General features: G+C 33.8%; 1 protein-coding gene across 1 annotated transcript in view; it reads left to right on the top strand.

Moving 5' to 3' along the window:
• The window catches only part of LOC144974979 (reelin-like), a 120,605-nt gene that overhangs the window by 2,452 nt on the left and 92,841 nt on the right, over positions 1–25,312 (top strand). Inside the window, exons 2-14 of the mRNA XM_078918559.1 lie at positions 848–1,042; positions 1,474–1,708; positions 2,288–2,358; positions 8,605–8,713; positions 9,073–9,169; positions 9,521–9,572; positions 12,037–12,136; positions 15,054–15,573; positions 16,642–16,776; positions 19,588–19,736; positions 21,660–21,811; positions 22,550–22,659; positions 22,923–23,179. Of these exons, the coding sequence (XP_078774685.1) occupies positions 848–1,042; positions 1,474–1,708; positions 2,288–2,358; positions 8,605–8,713; positions 9,073–9,169; positions 9,521–9,572; positions 12,037–12,136; positions 15,054–15,573; positions 16,642–16,776; positions 19,588–19,736; positions 21,660–21,811; positions 22,550–22,659; positions 22,923–23,179 (2,182 nt within the window). The remainder of the gene's footprint in view (positions 1–847; positions 1,043–1,473; positions 1,709–2,287; positions 2,359–8,604; positions 8,714–9,072; positions 9,170–9,520; positions 9,573–12,036; positions 12,137–15,053; positions 15,574–16,641; positions 16,777–19,587; positions 19,737–21,659; positions 21,812–22,549; positions 22,660–22,922; positions 23,180–25,312) is intronic.

Genomic DNA, 25,312 nt, shown 5'->3' with positions numbered 1-25,312 from the left:
TAAAGGTATCTTAGTGTCGATAATCTTCTGCCGATCCGCGGAATTTCGGGATTTTGGTATTTTCTCAGAAATGTGTCGCTGATTTTGCTGTGCCAAGCATGTTTCTCTGATAAAATTTCAGATCGGTAAGTGGTGGGTCCGCTGAAAAATTACCAACATGTCTTGTGCCATACTTTGACACTTAAGCTCAGTCACCTAAATTTTGGTGACGATCCCCTTTTTATGACTTCAGAACTGTCGCCAACTACCAAAAGTGACAAGATCAGTTGTGGTATTGGATGAGTTGCTGGTCTAAAGGGGAGGAATGGGGTGACGTTACTCATATTATGTTCTCTTTTTTTTTCTTCTCTCTTTTCTTAGTCCATGTAACTGCAGCAGGATAGGTAGCAGCATACAGTTGGCGAACTAGAGGAGCATTAAAAAATCATAACAACTTCCTTCTAATTAAAAAAAAATCAATTCATAAAGTATTCTGACGGAGTACTGCTCCCCCCCCCCCTCTCTCTCTCTCTCTCTCTCTCTCTCTCTCTCTCTCTCTCTCCTCTCTCCCTCCCCTCTCTTCTCTCTCCCCCTCTTTCCTCTTCCCCTCTCTCACTCTCTCTCTCTCTCTCTCTCTCTCTCTCTCTCGAATATAATAAAGATAAATATTCACGACTGTCTGCTTTTCTTAAAGCCCCGAATTGAAGCCTTATGAATGGATTCGTGTGTTATGATCTTGATATGGACTGGCTAATGCTTCCATCTTCATATTTAGGATTAATTCTAGATTTTGCTCGCTATTTAAAAAGATTAAGATTATTAAGAATGCTATTCATTTATTATGCCTATTTATCTATTATATCCACAGTTTATACCCTCAAGTTGATACTTTGTTACCTGTTGTTTGGAGTTGAAGGCAGAGCCCCTCATTTATCTCCCTTCTTCTTCTTATGTAATTACCATGGCAACACCCAAAACTATGGCCTTGATAAAGGAGATATTGTGGTCAGCGTCCAGATTGAGGGGAATCCGACTTATTATTTACCTGGGGAATTTTACCAAGGTCATCATCATCATCATCATCATCATCATCATCATCATCATCATCATCATCATCATCATCACAAAACAAAAACAAAAAACCCAAACAAAATCAAAATAAAATAAAATAAAATAAACAAAATATATTTTTTAAAATCCACCTCTCAAGTACAATATATCAGGGGGTGACCTCATTCACATATTTGAAATTATCCATATATATAATTATATAAACGATGTAATATGGTGAAAGGATTTTTTAAATAAGGGCATATAACTGAAATAAGACATCTTTCGAATGGCATTGTCGACTCATAGGTACCATCATTAGAATTGCTGCCTTGAATAAGTATGTGAATAATTTTGGTTTGTAAATATATTTATGTGTTTGTTGATTTATTCATTTATTGTCCATTGATGATTCAAAATCTTTCAAAAATCCAACAACTCCAGTGAAAATATCATCCAGCCAAGTCTTCGACAACTTTCTCATGACTGGGCTGTACACCACTCCCACCGTTCCGGATCACAAGGCATCAGTCTTAGGCCGCAAACCCACACCTCGATTTGCCACAGGCCAAAATCTTATGTGTTCCATCGTTCATTCAAGGGTTAGCAGATCCCCATTGAGAGAAATCAGTTTTGTTTGGATGGCCCCTCCAACTGGTACAGGCTGTGTCAGCTTTCTGTGAGTTGATTTTTAAAAAAGGGTATTTACTACCACTCGATAAAAAAAATCAAGTTGAAAAAAAAAAGGAAAAAATCTATCCCAAACATTAGCTCAGTAGGATTCTTTATTATTTTATTTTCTGGCGCTGTATATACAGGGATACCCTTTTTCCAGCTAAAGCCGGAAGACCGGCTTTTTAAAAATCGTCCGGCTGATCTTGGTCAGTATTGGTGAGTTGTTTTCTTTTTAAAGCTGAAAATATTAGCAACGGTTAAGGAGACGCTTGATGGATTGTATCCTTTTCTATGATTGAAGGGCGATACCATTTGATGAAGAGAAGCTTTGTACGATGCATTTTTATATATGCTTGTTAAAAATAAAAATTTTCAGGCTTTTTTTTTATTTTAGCAAAGAGCATCCCTGTATACATCATTGAAAAAAAACAAAACAATGTTTTTGTTGTAGAGCTTTTTAAAAATTCATTCTGGTTATTTTTATGCTTGACACTTTTTAAAATATCTTTCTTTATTTATCTCTTCCCCCCCCCCCCCCCCAACCCCTTGAACTTATGGCTTTATTCAATCTTTGTAATTTCAGAACGACTGCCACTTATAATAAGCAAGTTTTATTTAAAGACACCACAGTCTTACACCTTTGTGAATATGGTGGTAAGTCAAAGGAGAAGAGGGTGGGAGGCCAATCAATTTATTTAAAGAAATTTTAATTTGATTTTAATGATTTTAGATATTTATAGGATCAAAAATATAAGTCGAATCCTTGGAAAAGGCGCTTTACTCACATTTTCTCCTCACACTCACTTGTAAAATGAGTACCTGGCCTGGAGCAGCGCTGTCTCTGTAAATAAATTGTTAGAACACCTTACAGACCTCATTTGTCGTCCTCCATGTTAGGGGTTGTTGTTGACTTTAGACCCCTTGTAAAGTACTTTGAGAGCCTTTAGTGGATATTATGCTATATTATGCTATATAAAAGATCAAGTTTAATAAAAACGTCACAAAAGAAAAGGTCTAGAATATATTATTGGACAAACCGGGAGATGTATTTATTATATATATATATATATATATAAATAAAATATATTTTTTAAATAATATAATATATCATTCTATATGTAAATAACTACTTATAATAAGTTATATTTAGTTAAGAGATATACTAACAATATATATGAGCCAGAGGTCACAAATGTGCCAATTTTTTTTATCAAACTTAAAAGTGACAATAATATAGCACATTCATGTACATATTTACAACAAAAAACCTGTTCTTTGACTCATGAATCAAAGGCCCTTTAGATAACTTTAAGGTCTAACGCAGCATAATAACGTCAACGATACCTATATGTTGCTGGTGTCACCTGTGACCGGTGACACCAAAATGAGACAAAAACTCAATAACCAAACGATTTTTGTTGAGTATCAAACTTTATTTAGTAAGTTATAGACAAAAATACATAATCGACAACAATCATAGTACAATAATATTACCAACAATTTTAGAAAATGTTGCTTTTTGGTGTCATCGGTCACAAGCAACATAGGATGCGAATGTATTATTTCATAAAAATGTTTGTACATTAACAACAACAACAATATTGCATATGCTTATTACCAGCAATGTTCAGAAACTTTTGGAATATAATGTTGGGAAATAATGTGACCAAAGCATATCTTATTTAGCGACATTGTGTCACTTGTGACATTAGACCGATGACACCATTACTTATGTCACAAGCAATACCAAATTGCAATTTCGACAATATGTCATTAATTTCAGTCAAAGCAGTGTAATAACCACAGTTAGATATGGAATTTAATAATATTTCAGAAACCAAAGACTTCAAAAATAGAAATATATATGGAAATTAGAGCATCTGAATGTGACTTGTGACATAAGACCGGTGACACCATTACTTAATGTCACAAGCAACACCAAATCACACTTTCGTCCATAATATATCATTATTTTCAGTCAAAAAAGCACAATAACCTACTCTAAAATGAAATTCAATAATATTTTAAGAAACTAAATACTTTCAAATTGGAAATATACTTAGAAATTAGCAATACTATCGTTGCTATTACTTTGGTCAAAATCGGCACTAGAACGCAGTTTTGCCTCAATAAATCAAGATTAGCAACTGAACACATGTAATATAGCCTGCTAAAATGTAATTCAATGACATTTCAAGCTTTGAAGAACATGAAAACAGAAACACATTAGAAACTTCAAACTTAAGTGTCACCTGTGACATTTTAACCAATGACACCAATGGTCACAAAAAGTACCAGAAGTCACGCAAACACTAGATGAATATCAGCCATGGTAATGAATTCATGTAACCATACGGTAATATCCGCCCTACTGCTCAAATCTGCTAGTTTGTAGTAATTTAGTGTGTTAATAGTAAATCAAATCAAATTTCTTGACAATCCTTCTATTATCTGGATTCGTCAAAAGCTTGAGTTTTGTCCTTTTTTTTGATTCATACAACCCTGAAACATAAAAAAAATTAGAATTACAAGGAAATAATTAATTGTGTCACAATCACAGTCTTATGTAAGATATCATAATATCATATTTGTAAATAGAATAACAGCTGAAAACATAATTATTTGGTGGCACTTTGTAATGTCCAATATCAAGTGTTGCTTGTGACAATGTAAAATAGCGATGACACCAAAGTTCAACTTACCTTTTCTGCCTGGAGCCACGCTGGAAAGGCAAATGAAAGTGCTGCACTTCAAAGACTGGTAAGAAGGGTGGATCAAAATTGCAATCGCCATTTAACGAAACAAACGTCCACGTGTTCACGCATGCCGTGTTGCTTGTGACAAATGACACCAAAACCAATAAACCTCAATATCGGCAAAACGGTATACATTTACTCCAAGATTTGAGTTCAGATAGTAAATCTATGCTTTTTTCTCATAATAAAACATTTTATAAACATTAAACATGAGCTTTAAAGTTTCGTGTCGAGTCTTAGTATTGTGCTGTGTTTGATGACACCAAAGGTCACAAGCAACACCAACTTTTAAAGAACTCTATATGAAACTTAATCAGATATGTAATGTACTGCAATTGCGTTTAAAAGTAAATTTTGACTTTATACTATTAGTTAAATTTCAATCACGCGAGCTAAAACATCACATTTAATTTCTACATGATTTCTAAAAAGGTGATGCGTTGACCTCGTTTTAAGCACATGCCAAACGGCATTCAAATTTCACTTTCAAGTTGTTTGTTTCTTATTCTGTTGAACAGAGCATGTTGAGCTATCTCATTTTATCTCTTCTTTATATTATCAATTGATTACCCCAATGAAAACAGCCCATAATTAAGTAAAAATCAAATTGTCTTAACACTGGTATCAGGCGGGCACCTTTTGACCTTGGCTCATATATATATATATATATATATATATATATATATATATATTGTTATGTGTTCAATGCGGACAAGCCGCTTTTCACAAGCTCTGTGATTCTTTCAAGTTGTTCTTAATGTTTTGTGGATTTTAATTCGATTAGGATTTTTATTCTTATGGAGAGTTTCGAGATTTTATGGTTTTCTGTGATAAGCTTTTTACACGAAAAATATAACTTATAATTTTGATATCACGGGAAATTGATAAGCTTTTTACACGAAAAATATAACTTATAATTTTGATATCACGGGAAATTGATATTGCAATATCACTTTTAAAATTTTAATGACATCTTTACACACCTATTGTCCTATTTTAAAATTGTATTCCCAACAGTATTTATTGTCTTAACTTATACATTCGGTAATGGCGATACCCCATCAACGTCGTGAGGTCACCAAAGCACAACCCGTAACTAAAACAAAGTCAAAGAGTGAAGAGCAACTCAAAATCTTGACAATAAATTTCCAGTTTAATGAGAAAACAAGAGGAGTTTACAGTTATGTTAGAAACAATTAAACCTGACATCGTTTTAGGAACTGAAACATGGCTGTATGAAGCAGTGCTTAATACCGAACTGCTTTTTCATGACCAGTATGAAATATACAGGAAAGACAGGTAAAGAAAAGGGGAGGTGTAATTATATTGGTCAAAAACACAATAAAAAATACCCTTATTGGAGAAGGCAAAGACCACGAATCTGTGTTTTGTCAAATTGGCGGACACAACAGTCCCATAGCAGTGGTGGGTGTTATGTACAGGCCTCCTGACAATTCAAACGAGGAGAATAATAACATCTGTAACCATATATATCAACTCAAAAGCAAATTCAAAAACCAAAATATTTCGATCGGGGGCGACTTTAATCTCCCAGACATAGATTGGACCGGAAACAAAATAGTTCTGCAACCAGTATCCAAAGCAACTCGATGAATTATTCCTTGATACTTGCAATGATGTAAGTCTTCAACAACTTAACTTCGAGCCAACCCGAAAGAAAGTGATCCTTGACCTTTATCTCACAAATGAGCCAAACATGGTAAAAAAACAAAACAATGCCCGGACTAGGTGACCATGAATTAGCAGTTGTTGTCACCATCCGCACCGCTATACCAAAACAAAAGGCACCAAAACACACAATCCATTTATGGAAATCGGCGGATATGAATAAAATAAGAGATGACTGTAATGTCTTTTGTCAAAGTTTTCTGAGAAATCACAAATCAATAGACTCGGTCGAAGACATGTGGACTGAAGCAAAGAAAGAATTATTCAACATCATAGAAAACAATATTGCGGAAAAAAAACTACATCGCCAAACAGGAGTAAACCTTGGATTAATGGTAGATTAAAACATTTGATTAGACAGAAGCAAAACTGGTACAGAAATATGAAGAGAACGAAGTCAGATAAAGCAAGCTCAAAATTCAAAGAATTGAAAAAGATAGCACATTAAAAAAGAATGCCGAAAAGCACCTATCGGCCACGTGACAAAACTTATTAATGGAGACAACAACAAAAAAAAAAACCCAACTTTTTGGATACATTAAGGCGAAATTGAAGGGCGGAAACAACACCATTGCCGAATTGAAAGACAAGCACGGAACTTACCATCAAGACTCTTTAAAAAAATGAACAATTTTGCTCCATCTTTTCGTGAGATTCACATGACGATCTACCTAATCACATTAGCAACAAAGTGATATTATGAATCAAAAAATGGTGACATTCATGTGAACGTAAAAGGCATAACAACATTACTCAAAGGCTTAAATACCCAAAAGGCAACTGAACTAGATGGAATTCCAGCACGACTTCTCAAAAAATTGTGCGGATGGTATTGCCCCGGTACTATCCCTTATATTCCAATCCTCACTAGACCAAGGTGTTGTGCCAAATGATTGGAATTAGGCTGACATCATCCCAGTACAAAACGCTACCAGAAAACTATCGTCCAATCTGTCTGACATCTGTGAGTTGCAAAGGTTTAGAGCACATTATATACAGCTCAATTAAGGACCACCTGGAAGAAAACAACATCCTAACTGACGCTCAACGTGGATTTCGAGCTCGACGAAACACAGCTGTTATCAACCAACTTTGACTTTTTCCAACACTGGAAAATCGAAGACAGACAGACCCAATCCTATTGGACTTCTCAAAAGCTTTCGACAAAGTCCATCACAGAAGTCTGATTCTTAAAATCAAACAGTACGGGATTGCTAAAAATGCCACGGACTGTATTAAATCCTTTCTGGGTAACAGAGTTCAAAAAGTAATTGTCGAAGGTAAGGAGTCGAACACGACAAAAGTTGGGTCAGGAGTATCGCAAGGCACTGTTCTCGGGCCACTCCTCTTTCTCATTTACATCAATGACATGCCAGAAGGCTTGCATCCGGGGTCCCTGTTGAAATTGTTCGCAGGTGACAGCCTCCTGTAGAGAGAAATAAAAAACGAGGACAATACTGTCATACTACAGCAAGATCTAAATAAATTGCAGTGCTGGGAGGCAAGATGGAAAATGGAATTTCACCCCAAAAAGTGTCATGTCCTCAGGGTGACGAACAAAAAGAAAAAAATAATCGACTCCCACTATGAAATCCACAACGAAGCCGTACAATATGTGGAGAATGCAAAGTGCATCGGCGTGACCCTAACCAGTAGTATGAAGTGGAAGAAGCATATTGTCATTACAGCTACTAAGGCAAATAGAACCATGGCCTTCCTCAACATACAAATCCGCCGTTGCCACCTATCTGTGAAAAAGAAATGCTATGAAACATATGTCAGGTCCATACTGGAATATAGTTGCTCAGTGTAGGACCCACACACATCACAAGAAATCAGTGAGCTAGAAAAAGTCCCACGTTGGACGGCCATATTTAACAATGGAAACTATGAGCGGGATATGAACGTAACTTAGCTCATAAACGATCTCCTATGGAAACCGCTACATGAAAGGCGTTCCATCAACAAACTCCTCGTATTCCACAAAGCACAAAACGGAAAACTCAAAGGTTCCAACTAGCCATTTGAAACGGAGAAATACAACAAGAAACTCAGCATTTAATTTTGAAATTCCCAACTCAAGAATAAACCATCATCTTTACTCTTTCTTCCCCTCCACCATCCGACTTTGGAACCCCCTACCAACCAATTGTAAACACGCCCTTTCGACTGATTACTTCAAAAATTCGCTCCCTGCTTCCCTTTAAAACCCCTGTTACTGAAAAGACAATCTTCAGCCTGAAGCTTTGGCCTTAATAGAAGAAGAAGATATATAAATATATATATATATATATATATATATATATATATATATATATATATATATATATATATATATATATATGTGTGTGTGTGTGTGTGTGTGTGTGTGTGTATTCTTTTTTTAAAAAATGATATAGCGCTATTGGAGGTTACAATCACAAATTACTATTATTTTTTTTGTTTCATATTTTAGTTACTTCATTAACACCAAAGCAGCCTGTCCTAGCTGAAATCTATTCCAACAATGTATTGATGAGGGATGACTTTGAGTCGGAGAATGAAGACTTCAATCCTGACATATGGTGTGGTCACTTTGTGTCTCTTTCTTTTATCCAATTAAAGAGCTTCGATATTTAGAAATATGATTGTTAAAGTATTTGGAACTAGCATCCTTTTTTTTGGCTAATATTTAACAATAACGTTTATTTGTTTGGTTAAATTCAAATGCATTTTTTTTGCAACGAATTTTTTTAAAATTAGATACCCTTTGAATGAAGGTTAGTCAAATTATTTGGTTTTCTTTCAATTATTCGAAATTTACTTTAGAGTTTAACATAGTGTTCATGTTATAAATCGAGTACTGGGTGCAACGTAGTAATGGAGTTGATGGGTTATTAATTAATATCTGAGGTCTATACATTGCTTTTAAAAATATTTTCAGGCACAAAGTGGAAGGCAGTTACATTGGAGACAGATGTGGTACCGTTGTACATGGAAAGGCAGCTATCTTGTGTGATAGTGTTGGTTACAGACAAATGGTCAGACTAATTCCCTGCAGGCATTAATTCATTAATTTCATTTTTTCAAACGATTCCATCAGTTTTACTTTACTGGATATCATGAATTTGCACATATGCTATCGTTTTACTACTTTTATTATCAAATATATTCTGTTCAAAGATTCATTTTCAAAGTATCTAAGAATGTGATATAATTATACAAATTGTCTTGTAAACCTTATGCGAGCTTTAGCTTTGCATAGAATGAGATAATCTTCGATATCTTTAAGAGGCAATAATTATCAGAATCAGATTTTTAAATAAAAATGTTTAACTTAAAAATCTAAATAAATTTTGAATATAATTGACACTTATTTTTCATATCCAAAGGTAACTGTTCCATTGAATCTGACTTCCGCAAGAGTTCTCCAATTCACAATTGGTAAGTGAATACTCTACTCTTACTTATTGCACATTCGTGCAATGGAAGGAAATATAGATATATATATATATATATATATATATATATATATATATATATATATATATATATATATATATATTATATATATATATGTATACATGCTATTGAACAAAAATAAGTATACACTTGCATGCAGCTGTGTTGAGTTTCACAACCTTCATCGATAGTTTCAAGTTCATACTGTTTGAAAGGTTTTCATTTCTGGAGATTTTGATGTAAAGGGGAGCTGTGGTCCCTTTTATGAAAAGAAGTTAAAAATTGAAAATTGCAAAAGCGAAAACAAAGATAAAATTCAGACACGTTTTACTTAGAAATCCGGTTTTCAATCATCAATGTTATTTGGTGTGTGTGTGTGTGTGTGTGTGTGTGTGTGTGTGTGTGTGTGTGTGTATGGGCTCTTGGTTCTCTTTTCATATGGTCTCATAAATGTTCTATTCTGGCCAAAGATCAATGAATGGGAGGTTATTTTCGAATGATGAGCAGGAGTGTTATCCTGTTTGAAAAGGATATTTTGTTCAGCTTCAATTAAAGGAATAACATGGCGTTTGTAATATTGTTTCAATGTATTTTTGGCCTGAAGTCCAAATCAGTTTTTGAAGTTTGGAAAATCTCTCCCAAAACCACAATGGAACAGCACCTATGGGGAGAAAGATAAAGTGAGTAAATGTGACTCAATATAAGGGAACAACACAAAACAAGCGACGTTTCAGCCTTTGGCATTCTTCAAGTAAACACTAAATTTTATGTTACTTGCTACCTCTTCACCCGCTCCCGTCCCCCTATCTTTTGCTTGATTTATGTAGTTTTGATCTCTCTCTCTCTCTCTCTCTCTCTCTCTCTCTCTCTTCTTATCTCTCTCTCTCTCTCTATTTCTCTCTGTCTCTCTCTCTCTCTCTCTCTCTCTCTCTCTCTCTCTCTCTCTCCTTGCACGCTCACAAACACACACACACACAAACACACACATATACACACAAACACATTTTACCCATAATGTTTTAACTATTATAACAATCTAATATAACATATTTCATGTTTACTTGAAGAAGTCCATAGGCCGAAACGTCGTTTGTTTTGTGTTGTTCTCTTATATATGAGTTACATTTACTCACTTTATCTTTCTCTCCATCTCATTGGCTCATTTAGGCACCTCTAGTTTTTGGAATAGTACCTATGATTAGGATTCCACAGTTGTATCTGGATGATATCTTTCATCTTTGAAATGATAACGCTGCATTATCTTATCTTTATTGCTAACTTCAAACATACTTTCGTCAATAAACAGGAATTGCTCCATTTACTTGATTTCCAAATTAAATCTAAAGCATTGATATTTTGTTCTTTTCAGAAAGCATTAATGCAACCCCAATTCATTTTCAATCAAACTCAATGAACAGCTTAAGCATGAACGTCAATGTCAAAGGGTACAAGAAGAAGGAGATGAAGATGGAAAGCAATTTTTGTAATGGACAGAAACAATAATTTTCTTCCCTTTTATTGTTGTTTTACGAGGTCACACTGTCCATTTTTTTCTGATAATAGAATACTTTAAGCTCCTGCTTCTTCATGACCATTAAGACATCCTCTGGTTCATTGTTGAGATGTGGCATTGTGAATAGTTATTGTTTAGTCATTAGAGGGTTATTTTCAATGTCGCACATTGTTCACTCAGTGCTCTTCCAGAAATATCCAATTTACTACTATCGGTGTTAGCTGAAAACCACAAAGACTGGCGATTTGAAATCTAAGAGTATATGATTTGAAGTTTGACACATTTTTTTTTCATTTTTTTTTTTAAAGTGGCAGCAGAAAAAAAAATATATAGTAAAACTAATAGGGTCGCAACTCTGATACTGGCATCGATTGAAAGAACAATAAATTTCTTGTCTGGTGAGAAAACTTTCGATACATTATCATCAATTCCATGCCTAAACTTCCCTAATACTAAGTGTACACTTACTTTTGTGTGATAGCATATAAAGACATTAAGCCAGACATCAGGATCATTTGTAATCCTCTATTTCTTTGTTATTCTTTTTTTTTTTTTCGATTCCCAAAACTGTTTCAAGATTTTATCATATCAATCGTATATTTCAAATAATTAGTCGTGATTTCATGTGCAAATAATTACTATTGTGATAGATATTCATGTCATGTGGCCGTTCGTTTTATATGATTAAATGGGATCTGAAATGCTATGATATAACAAATAGTATTACATCTCTTGGAAAAAAAAAATAAAGTCCACGGGATTAGTACCCACATGCACAGTTGAAGAATATTATTTTTACTGTAAAATTCGTTTATATAGAGTTTCTGCTTATGGCCCCAAAATTTGTTACAAAAAAATGCTTACTCTTGAAGTAGGTTGCAATTTATCTTTGTATATATTTTAGATATGGAAATCTTGGTCTTTTATTTTAAGGAGCTGGAGGATGCAGGAAAATGATTTCATCAGATCCTGACATTATCATCTCCTATGGAATCAACAGTTGTACTTACTGGATAGACATAGAGAAAATCAGGTATGAATGTCACACTTTTTGATGATGTATGTTGAAACTTGAATTAATCCCCCTCTCCTTTTTTATTATTTATTTTGAAAACGTAGATAATGCGGATTATAAGTATCACCAGGAGAATGCGTATTCTTTATATTTACAAAAATATGATGAGTAAAAATTTGAAAATAAGTACTCAGGAGATTTGGACACTAAAAAAGCCACATATATTGACGAACAAAGAGTCTTGCAACTTAAACAATCCAATCTGTTGAATAAAGTGAGATTCCTCCTCAGTCAAATAAAAAATAAAATGTATCGCTGCTATCCTTAGATAATTTGAATTTAAATCAAATTAGCCCTTTTTACACGAAGGATCTACAAGTTATCCTTAGAGAAAAGACATACTAATGTTTACAATTTTGGGTGCAAGATGAATGTCTGATATATCACAAATGAAGACAAATTGGAATTTCGTGGGAATTTGGAAATTCGAATTTGGTGGGATGAATGTTAGAAAATATTTTGATAAACTTTTTTTTTCGTAGCGTCAAATTGTATCTGATCCTTGTATACGGCAGACACTTTCGTTGATGATAAAGGTTGTCTCCCTTACAAATTGGACTCCATATTCCCGTTGATTTTCCGACACAAAAACATTGAGACTAGATACCTTATTAACTTTACTACTTTTTAAAAAAAGCTTTTAAATCTATTTTCATAACTTTTTATTTTTCTGTTGTGGATCAAATTACACATGTGCAATCAATCAGTATATCAGTCACTGACCATTATATTAGACATTGTGTGATATCACACCCATTTTGTAAAATTATTCCACCCTCGTCTAACAAATTGATTAGCGGGTTGCATCATGTATTGAAGCATGATGATCTTGACTGGCAATCAGTACCAAACCATTTTTGCTATAAGAAGAATGAACTATTTGGCAGGTCATATTTCCTTATTGGTTAATGATTGCCCTGCTATCCACCTTTTTGTCTGCCTGACTCTTGATTTGAGATGAGTTAAAAATTAACATTTGTAAAATGTCTGTCTGCGTCCGTGCTGGACAAGTATCAGCGACATACAATATAAAAATAGAGTTAAAAAACATTATATCTGTAAACTGTTTGAATAGTTATTCAAATTACACTGTGACCATAACAAGTTAGATTGTATTTTCTATAAACTGCCTTATCCATCCAAATGCCATATAACAATTTACAAAATAAACTGTTTTTGCATCACAAGACCACATCTTTTGCTAAGCTGTTAATCTGCATTAGCACTACTTTTGACATGAATCATTCTTTATGAAAATGGAACATTATATGCCAACAACTTTTTAATAAAATTGTATTAAATCATGTCTCCCTCTTTTTGTTTCAATATCAGATCATAAATAGGCTTGCACTCTTTGAATATTTTCTAAACTTTTTACAAAAGACAGTTCTCACATTTAGCCGTGGAAATATTACAATAACCTTGATTGGCTTGATTCGTTGTTTAACCATAGTGTTGAAATTATCGTGAGAGTTCTCAACATTAATAACATAAACTCAAACTCAATCAGCCCTGATCACAGATTTGTCAGTGATTTCCGCTACTACACAATAGCCCTGAACATGAATATATTCGGAACAGACTATACTGCTCAAACTGCTGTTCTGTGTTTTCTGGAAACAGACTATAATTTTATTATTCATGAATGAATGACCACCAATTGTTTTCCACGAGATTTATAAATAGATTGTTTCATTCAAACAAATGTGGCGAGGGTAAACATTTGTCATTTTCGACACACTCTCACTCTCAAGATGGCGAAACGTCTGTTTTCTGCAAGTGTTTCACTTTCACAACCAAGCATTATCCTGATCAATGCTCTTGCCAAATAGTATAGAGTTACGATATTTTACTACACATAAAAACAATAATATTTTATTATTTTATTTTTACATGTTATATATTAAAATGCATGCCTTCATGACCATTTTACGATAAGACCCCAGTTTCATCTTTTCCCCCGATTTTTTACTTTTTCTTCATTCTAGAGACACTTTTCAAAATGATCTCATGTTTTTGATATTACACATATCTTTTGTTTTTCCACGTCCATTTAACACTAGTATTGATTGTTACACCAATTTTTTAAAAGTTGAAGGTGATATCTTGAAAACTTTTTAAAAAATAAATGTTTGAATTTAGGCTAGAAAACCCCGATCTCAGGCATCTGAGCGCTCAGTCAGTCCCGGGACTGAAAGAGTATTTACTCATATTAATCAGAAAATGTTTGTTTATGACACAACTTAAATACACAATGATATTTTTATTTAATCACCCACAATTCATTGAGTTACAAATGAATCTTTTACACAGTTCAACATAAGAATATGCTTACCTTGTTGATAAAATAACTTTGTCGTGAGAACTTTCATGTCGATTAAAATCAATGAAATTGCTGGAAAAACAGCTTCGTATTTAGCATTGCCATTGAACAATTAGTTTAATATGCAGCATGATAGTATTAATTATTAAAACATATAATTTCAAGAATCAGTGACATTGTTGCCATTGAATTAGATGAATTTAAAACGAAGTCATTATCATTAAAACATAACCAAATTTAAGAAATTTGAATTACAGTAAGTGCTGATATGACATGCATGTATCACAAGAGCTGTTAAATTTCTAAAAATATAAATACAATTTATTGAATCTTGGAGGGTTTTTTAAACTTAAAATATTAATATTAAGATATCAATATTATTGACCATACAACGAATAATGGAGACCTAGGGATTTCGTGGTGTTGTGTATGAAAATAATGTTTAGCGTAATTCAAGTAACCACCAAACTCAAGCATTATTTTATAAAGTATTTAACGAACACTTGCTATGATTTTTACCCCATTCTCTTGAAGTGACACTTTTATTTTCAGGGCGCCATTGAATGACACACCCGAAGTTCACATCTTGAGCTTACCTGAACCAGCCAAACGAGAAAATACTTGCCTGAAATTGTCACAGTTACTCCCTCTTCCAACTCCACTTAAACCACCCCCAACTCCTGTACAAACGACTACTACAGCAACTACAACTCAAAATATATCAAATTTTAATGAAGTCTCCACCAGAGATTATGATGATTCAATTTCTACTTTTCCAACAGTGTCAAAAGGAACAAAATCAATACCAAACTCAACTAACGTACAAATCAATTCTACATTGGATGAGGATACAGTAGAGAACCTTTTTGTTAGCTCAAATATCAACAATGAAACTGCTCTTGAATCCAAAGATAATAATGCAACTTATGAAACTGTAACTCATATTTCTGAAAAGGAGCCCATTGATGCATCTGTTGTAGATTCCATTTTTCCAAAGCATACCAATGACAATGAGAAAAATGTTACATATCCTATGTTTGATTTTCGCCCAAATGACCCACCAGCTGTTAACGTGAGTTAGTCCTGATCACACTTGAAATAAATGATGATATTTAGGTAATATAAGATAAGATATTAGCATTAGCAGGGGGGTCCGGATTGGCACAACCGGATTTCCTAATTGGCACAATGAGGTGTCAATTGGAACACAGGGTGTCCGGATTGGGACAAGTGATTAGGGTCCATAAAACAAGGCCAAACACAAATAAAATGTGTAATGGTCAAGTATTGTATCTAAAACTTTAGGGGCCTTTTGGCGCAGTGGCATGGTCTTTGCTTCGTACCCAAAAAGTACCGAGTTCGACTGCCTTGTGTGGCCTTGAGCAAGTCAGCTCGCCCTAGCTCAATTCTGCAGCGCTGCACTGCAGCTGATGCCTGGGTTATTCCAGTCTTCCCTTGGAATGGACCCTAAAGGCAAATTTCACTTTGGGGATGAATAAAGGGAATTTATTATTTATTTAATTTATTATGTAATAATGACCAGGAAATAATCAATACTCCTTTAAATTGCATGTCACATCAGACAAATTCAATAATAAATGATGTTGCCATGAATATGATAACTCTATTTTTTATGTGCTAACATTAATTTACGTCAATTAATTAAATTAATAATGTTTAATCTATTCGCTTCTCAAATCATATTTACACATTTTTTATGCACCCCTCAAATAAAATATTGCACCGATCTGTTTATTTTTGATGATTTGTCAATGATTTTATGAAAACTTTTAAAAAACCATTTATAAAGTAAAGTGACACTATATCACAAAAGTGAGGATGTTTGGATTGACTTAACTCTGGACAACCAGAGATAAAAGATAAAATTGTCAGTTTCTAACTTCACTTTAGCAACATGAATATACACCATCATCATACCCTCTTGTCCATCACAGAACATAGGGCGCTAACAAAATTCTTCTGAGAATCCCATCTTTAACCAACCAACCCATTTTTCCTAATTCTCCTCCAAGTTCCAAGCAATTTCTCTTTTTTCCCAATAAAATAATAGTGAATTTGTTACTAAAATCGGAATTACTTATCTTAACCATAAGATTCAATAATATCTTTCATATTTCAGTCAATTTATCATGGCTGCTGGGCTATTGACAATATTGTAGTCGTCAATACGGCCGATCCCCCTGAATCCCTGGTGGACAATTTTGACCCCATTGACCCAGGTAATTGGATATTCTTCCCAGGTGCTCTTGTTAAGGTAAGTATATCATGGCCAAAAATACATGAGTATTACCAGAGGACTTATACACCGAGAAACCACTATCATATTTACCGACGTGTCCACTCTGCCACAGCCCTGATAGTTTTCTGTGTATGGTGAGAGTGAAGAGGAGTTAGGTTATTTAAGTTAATTTCCGTTTTCTAGGTTCCCTGTCGGCAAAACCATAGATAGAATAACTATAAAAAGCAAATATTTTTAATGTTAAAGCATTCAAATAAAGTATCATTTTTTGGGAATAATTTTGCTGTGGCGAACTGAGAATCTTCAAAAGGTGATGTGGACTAAACATTGTTTTCAGAGTACAATTGACTTGCAGCCCTTTTCATCAAATATTCCCTTCTTGTATTAATAACCCACTTTTTACACCAATCTCCCTTTTAAGGAAATCTGAAAAATGACAAGGGTGTGATGATGATGTATTAACAGATTAACAGATTTTTTATACCACCATCTCTATAGGAGGAAGAACAATCATAAACCTTTGATTCGCTGATGACATCAACCTCCTAGCAGGCAGTAATGAAGAACTGCATGAGCTCACAAACAGATTGATGAAGGCAGCAGAAGCGCAAGGAATGGAGAGCAGGAAAGGAGAGAGCAAGACACTAGTTAACAGCACAAAGGACAAGACAGCTCATATAATAATGGATGATGAGACTTTTTAAAAAAAGTAAGATCCTTCAAATACCTAGATCTAGGTGCCACACTAACATCTGATGGTCGGTCAACTCAGAAGTCAAAAGCAGAATTTCAGTAGCCATCTAAACCTTAAGAAAGATGGATAAGATCTGGAAGAACACATGAATCACCTTTCCAACAAAACTAAAATTGTACAAGTCCTTGGTGTTGTCAAACCTACTATATGGATGCACGATCATGATTTTGACAGCAGAAACAACTAAAAGAATCCAGACATTCAAAAGCAAGTGCATGCGGAGACTTCTTAGAATTTCATGGAAAGCCCATAAGACCAACGACTATGTATATGAACACTTGGCATGCCCTCAAGAGCCCTTGCTTGCTATTGTCAAAAGAAGGAAGTTGTCATGGTTTTTCCATGTGACCCGGCATATTAGCCTCCCAAAACAATTTTGCAAGGAGCCTGAGAATGAGACAGGAAAAGGGAAAGACAATCAAAATGCTTGATGGACAACATCAAAGATTGAACACTGTCTAAGTGAAGGGTAGGACTGGTTGGCGAGGCAGTACTCATGTGTCCTCTATGACCATTATAGTCAGGAGATTGAGGTGAGGTGAGTTGTTTTTATAATTCATGGCAGAACATCATTAAACATTGACATTGCTCTTGTTTATTTCAACAATAGACTGGCCTCCCAGCGTTCAACTAAGTCAACATTTAAACCAAGACCAAGATTAAGTCTATTTCCACATACATGACTAAATGTATTAATATTTAACTTTTTATAAATGTCATGATCAACACTCGATTAATAGATCTAATAAGAACATAACAGCAATAAAAATCCATTGGAATAACAATGCTAATAAACTATAAAAGTAATCCAAATTAAAAATTCTGTTATTAGATTTTAAGAAAATGTTAATGAAAGCAAAAAAGGTCGGCAAGTGCAACATGGATTGTTTTATTTTGTTTACATCAGCATCATCACTGACAGCTCAGTGTGGGGAGAGAGGGGCTAAAGAGAAAGCGTAGGTTGTTACACTGCGGGCACAGGCAAACGGTAGAAAATCTGGAGGGAGGACATGATAAGCGCCAAAAAGGTTTCTCTCTATGCATGTTCTCTGGTATTACTATATTTATTCATTTATTTTATTGTGCATCAAGATTAATAGTGGAGATAATGATGATAATAATGATAATAATAATGATAATGATAATAATAATACTCATAATATAATAATAATAATAATAATAATAATATAATAATAATAATAATAATGATGATGATGATGATGATGATAATAATAATAAATTTGAATATATGTATATATATATATATATATATATATATATATATATATATATATATATATATATAAGAGCTTTTATAGAGCACAATATCCACTAAATATGCTCAAAGCGCTTTACAAAGGGACTCTGGTCAACAGCAACACTTAACATTTAGGACGGGACATCACGCCTGTTAGACGATATTAAATTTTTTCTGGATAAAGACAACGCTGTTAATGGCCAGGTATTCATTTTACACCTGAGTATGGTGAGAGAATGTGAGTAAAGAGCCTTCTCCAAGGACTCAACTATGCACTGATCGAGGCTCGAACCCAGGACCTTCTGATCCGAAAGCGAGTGTCATACCACTAGACCACATAGCTGAATATAGACCTTAAGTCTTGAGGGAGAGAGAGTGAGATTGACTTTATCAATTAAGATGGAATAGACTAATAATAAATAGTATGTAAAGAATATACTCTTTTTTAAACGTTGAGTAAGAGAGAAAATCTGATGATCTGTGCATTGAACTTTACTCCCAAAAATCTTGAAACACAATTTCAGGTTTTAATCTCTTGTATTGGTCTCATATGATCTAACCATTTATTATAGTAATACAAATAACAACACATTTGCACTCTCACAACCTAATGATAAGGTATTGTTGTATTTAAATTTAAAAAAAAAAAAAAGAAATTAAAAGCTCTTGGTTGCAGATTATAATAACTCATTGCCTCGGTATAAACCAATACAAAACAAAACAAAAATTAGTTTTGTTCAGACATTCATTTAAACTGGCCAAAAACAAACAATATAAATGAATATTTAAAATGGCCTGAATTATTTCATTACAGTCTCAGTGTAACTCTGATGGAAATGCCTTCGTATTCGATCACAGAAATCAGTCAATGACCTTTGCTGTGACCCATGACCTCGACCTTTCTGTTGCTGAAATTAAAGAAGATGCTATTTTCTTTGAAGGATTTGATAGCATTGATATAAGGTTGGTTTAAAAAATTGATATTCACCATTTAACCACCGTGGCTCAGTGCTGGGGAAAAATATTTTTGGTGGGTATTTGGAAGGTGTTAATGGAATTGAGTGGTCACTACCAAAGGAATAATGAGGCGTCTCTCAAATCTATGGTATGGTCCATACTTCATCCAGTTTACCACGTTTTCAGGTTAGTTTTTTTTATTTGTGAAGGCTGTCCAGTCAAATATTATATATATATATATATATATATATTACAATGGGCCTTTGGTTGATTTAAGCCCTTTTAAGAAGACCGTTTGGGCATGATTGAAACAGTGGCCCTTTTTTCTGGGAATTATTTTTTTTAACAATCTTCAGAAAAAAAAATGCAATTGCAAAACCCAGACAACATGCCCATTAAACGACAATTGTTCGACACAAAGCGTTGTTTACCAAGCCAAAATTACACGCTCAGACACACAAAAACAAGAAACACACATCAGTCTCACAGAATACTTATTTATAACCAGATATAATCTACACAAATCGTCATTCAAAAACATACACAAATGATACTCTACCACACTGAGTGAAATATAATATCTGGAACCTAAAAACAACAAAATATTACAAAAACATATGACACACACATATATATATATATATATAATATATATATATATATATATATATATATATATATATATATATATATATATATATATATATATATATATTATATATATAATTTTAATATTTACCACAATGTTGGAGTCAGTCTGACTCCGACATTGTGGTAAATATTAAAATAATAATTCGTTCCATTGCTACATGTCGAGCACTATTCGTACCATATTTGTATCCAACAAGTATATATATATATATATATATATATATATATATATAGAGAGAGAGAGAGAGAGAGAGAGAGAGAGAGAGAGAGAGAGAGGGGGGGGGGTAAAATAGAACTCACGTGTAGCCGATACAGCTGTTTCAATGCCTTGTGTGCATCTCATCAGCCAACCAATATCATGATCTTGTTTGAGGGACAACCTGCAGTATTCATTGAAAGTATCATATAGTGGATATGACTTTATTTCCTGTATTTGTGTGGGTGCATTGCGATGTGGTATGGTGTGGAGGCCATGAAAAGTAAAGGAGGGGCAGGAAGAGTGTGAGGAGAGGAGGCAGAAGGTGAGAGAGAAGGGAGAGGGTAGAGGGGGAGAGATGGAGGAATAAGGGGAGAGAGGAGGGAGGGGGTATGGAGGGGTGTGCTGTTGTTGGCAGATCATATGGGGATACAAAGGAAAGGAGGTAATGTAATAGGCACGAAGAGATATTTTCTGCATTTGATATCTTACTTTCCCAATGTTAAGAGCGGAAAATGGTTTATATAAATTTTAGGAAAAAGATCTTATTCAAAATATTGAGAGGAACCACTAACTGGTATTTATTCAATGCAAGTACTTGCACTTCATTGTCATACCTGCTAACCGTTGGTTTGACACACAACCAACGTGCTAAAGTTGATATCGTCTGTTTTCGATGAGATTTGACATAACAAATTTGATTTTTTGATAAAATCACCACAATGTCTAATTAATCTCATAATACGCACAAACCATCTTCATGTCATTTGTGAACACCATGCAAAATTTGGTGACTATTGGTCCAGTGGTTTCGAAGCCTTAGTGTTACAAAAATCCAATTTGCCAAATAAATAATAAGATATAAATAAATTTAGTGATTTTCCAATAATATTTCAACAATGTCGTTATCATCACATTATGGTTCGCTGCTTGTTGTTTCAGATATTATGAAGTTGAATTATCCTTAAAGTACGGAAGGTACTAATTACTTGGCGTTTTTTGTTGAGCATTTTTCGCTAATTCCAATTTTTAAAATTAATTTCTGTGTTACTAATCTGTTGGGTTTTTTTTTAATCATACAGATTAAATCACACCGGTGGCAGGCAAGGTACAGATTGTGGAACAATTCACAAGGGTGAAAACTTTATAGTAGATGGTGGGAAAAGGAGGCAGCTATGTACAGAAAGATATCTGCTGGATGAGACATATACCATCTACTTTTACTTTCAATATGGTAACTTTTTATTTGTCAGCACCTTGTTCTTTGCAACTTAAATGAAATTTTATGATTCATATTATATTTATTAATATTTTTAAAAAAATGTTATTATTAAAAGTTTGCCAAGTGAATTTGAATTCATTTATAAATGTATTGGAGGACCAAGAAATGTTTTATGACAATTGATTATAAAGAAATAAAAATGGCCACTTGATGGTAGAGTCAGAGAAATCACAATTGGAGTTAAGCAAAAAGTATTATGAGCACTAGAAAATATTGCTATATATTGCCAAGTAATCAACGTTAGTTCACGTGTTTAAAAAATTCCACTTAGATAACTACCTTTATTGTCGTACACATTAACCTCTATTAATCTGTTTTCTATTGTAGATTTTAATCCTTCTACACTTCGTCACTTGCCATAGTTTTATGTCTTTGATTAAAATATGGATAATGATTTTGCTCTTTCTTTAAAAAATCTAGCAATATTAATTATATACATTAATAAACCTCTTGTCATAGAGTGATTCAAGTTTTCAATAAAAAGATGTTTTAATTAATCAGATTTTCATGGACTCTTAAAAAGTTTGTTTTTGTTTCAATATCATTGACCGGTGTCGAGCTTTTTATGGTGCTGTAGAAAAAATAAGGTATTAGCTAAGGCTGTTAAGGCTTTTTTTTTAAATTTGCAAATTCCAAGAACCAGAGATCCCTGTCATGAAATCTAATTAATTGTTTAATTTGTATTTTCAGGACAAAACTACTGCCATAGTGATGAAAACAGTTCCCCAGTTTTGGTTTACCTTGAAGACCAGCATGAACAAACATTTATAATGAAAGTTTTAGAGCCTCAAGACTTTAAGGTTACTTTTGATTTTATATTTAGAAAAAATAAAGCAATATGAAATGGGTTTTTTTCCAAAGTGCGAACATGGAAGGAAATACCACAATCTTGAAACTTTCTATGAGGATATTTATTTTCCAACTTAACAAGGCTCAAAAACTCATTGGAAGTCATCATTGTTAATATCATTATCTGTCACACATAGTTACATAAACCATTCACCACTTGCTCCATCACCAACATATTCATCATTACAACATCCATTATGTTCACTCTATCCAGGAGCCAAGTCTAGTATCTTTCACGTTAGCCGAGAGTGATGTTGCAAAGGACATTCCTTACAAAAATCAGCTGAGACTGTGCCTTTTACAGAAGTCTCATGGTGGTATAGCTAGAGACATCTGGACTGTTGACACCCTGGCTATTCTACCCTTGTTACCTACAAAGGCTAAGGAGGATAAGGACAAAGTGTTACAAGCCACACTCAACCTCCATTGTGAACAAGAATATGGCCAAGCCAAGACTGCTGATGACTCAGTGTAATTTAATTCTTTCTTTTCTTTTTTTTCTTTTTGATCGGTATTTTCTTTCTTGTTCTTGTTTCTCTATTCATTCCTTACATCTTTCTTTCCATATTTTCCCTATTTCTTTTAATCTTTATTTTACACGATTTACTTTCTTGTATTGTTTGTGGTTCCACTTCAAAAACGCTTTAAAAATCATTTGCATAAGAACATTTTTACCACTTGTAGGAATTGTAGTGTGTGGTGCACATTACAGGCAGCTGTGTTTACAATATCTGTGATCATTTTAAATCTAATTTACAAGTTCTACCTCCATAAATTTATATCATTTAATTTGTTATCATATTGTGCATAGGTTTAAATAGTTTTCATTGGATTTTAAAAGTGCGTTCATATTTATTCATCATTTTTATCATGGGTATCCCAACACAAGACATTTTAAACTTAAATTCGTTCATAGTCATAATGTTATTCACTGTGCTTGCCAATTTTGGTAATTCTATTTTTTGTGATCAATTTCTGTCGTGGCAGTCGTGGTGGCAAAAGAAAACAAAGGAAAATTAGTGTTAAAATAGGACAACAACCAAAACCTAAATACAGTTCATACGACCCTCACCAACTCTTGTAAACATTAACACACACAGCAATACAAACGCTAAAACCAAACTCAGACAAACCAAGCTCAAGAAACGTCCATCTACAACTGTAATTACACTACCAACAGCTGGCAATGACATCAGTTCACATTATCCCTTACCCAGTCACTCCACATTGCTGAGTAACAGTTCATAAACCAACAGCAACAACTACTCACAGCACAATAAAGTAAACAAAGACAACCTCCACCAGACACATACATATGTAAAACACACAAAAGTATCTGATTTCAATATTAACAACAAAGGTGATAGAGAGAAAATAAGAATAATGAATGTCAATTGCTGGAGTCTCATTAGCCGCAGAAAGAAACTGCAACTGGAACGATTAATTGAAGCACACAATCCTGACATCATACTTGCCAAAGAAACTCACCTCAATGATGACATCGAGATTAATTACACATTCAGTGAGAATTATATAAATCCACCACCTTATCGTAAAGATCATAAACTCGCGGAAGGTGGAGTGTTGATAGCTACAAAAAGTGACATTATAAGCACAGAAAGAGATGACAATTCTGACTGTGAAATCATCTGGTCAAAAGTAAGTTTAAAAAGGGAGACTTTCTTTTCGGCTGCTTTTATCGTCAGCCAACCATTGTAATTGAGAAAATAAACTGATTACATGCATCTTTAACAAAAAATACCTAGTACTCCAAATATCATACTAGCCGGGACTTTAACCTGCCAGACATCAACTGCGAAACACTCACAATAAAACAAAAACACCAATACATCAGAGATATCAACGAGAAAATGATTGAACTTCTCCAAGCATTCAACTTAAGTCAAAGCATTACAGAAGCAACAAGGGGAAAGAACATCGTATTAACTACATCCCCTGGTCTAATAGACAAAGCAGTAGAATGTGACATAAAATACAGCGCAAACCACTTCGGGATGATTTAATGTACTCAAAAGGGAACATGGAGGGATTAAAACATGAATTAAGAAACAGCTACAAGATTTTTGATAAAGTCATCTGCTTAAAACATCAACAAAAATTGGGAACATTTTAAATAATAACAGAAAATGTAGTGCGTAGAAAAGTGGCAGAAGACAATAGAAAATAAAATTTTCACGGCGATGGGGGCTAGAACCCATGACCTTACTGATACAACTCTTCCTGGCCGTGAAGGGGATGCTATACAGCCATATATATATATATATTTTATATATTATATATTATATATTATATATATATTATATATATATATATATATATATATATATATATATATATGCTTTCTGTCTATGTCTTGGAATATCAGATTACTTGGTTTTATCCTAGCCCTGGCCAGATACCCTGGCCGAGAGGGAAACAGTCAATTGTATAGTTAATTTTGGGAGATGATTTTTTTTCCTTGTAAATCATTGCTTTGTTATGGCTATATTATGATTTGTGTACGTATTACATATTATTTGTAAACATTTGAGTGTGTCCCTCTTAGTGGGGACCTGTGCTTGTGTCTGGCTGAGACTTTTAGGT

The sequence above is a fragment of the Berghia stephanieae genome, chromosome 6 (assembly GCF_034508935.2).
Source record: "Berghia stephanieae isolate SIO BIC M18660-M18661 chromosome 6, UCSD_Bste_1.3, whole genome shotgun sequence".
Classification (NCBI taxonomy): Eukaryota; Metazoa; Mollusca; class Gastropoda; order Nudibranchia; family Aeolidiidae; genus Berghia; species Berghia stephanieae.
Note: the sequence above shows the minus strand (reverse complement) of the source record. Positions and strands in the feature narration are given on the sequence as shown.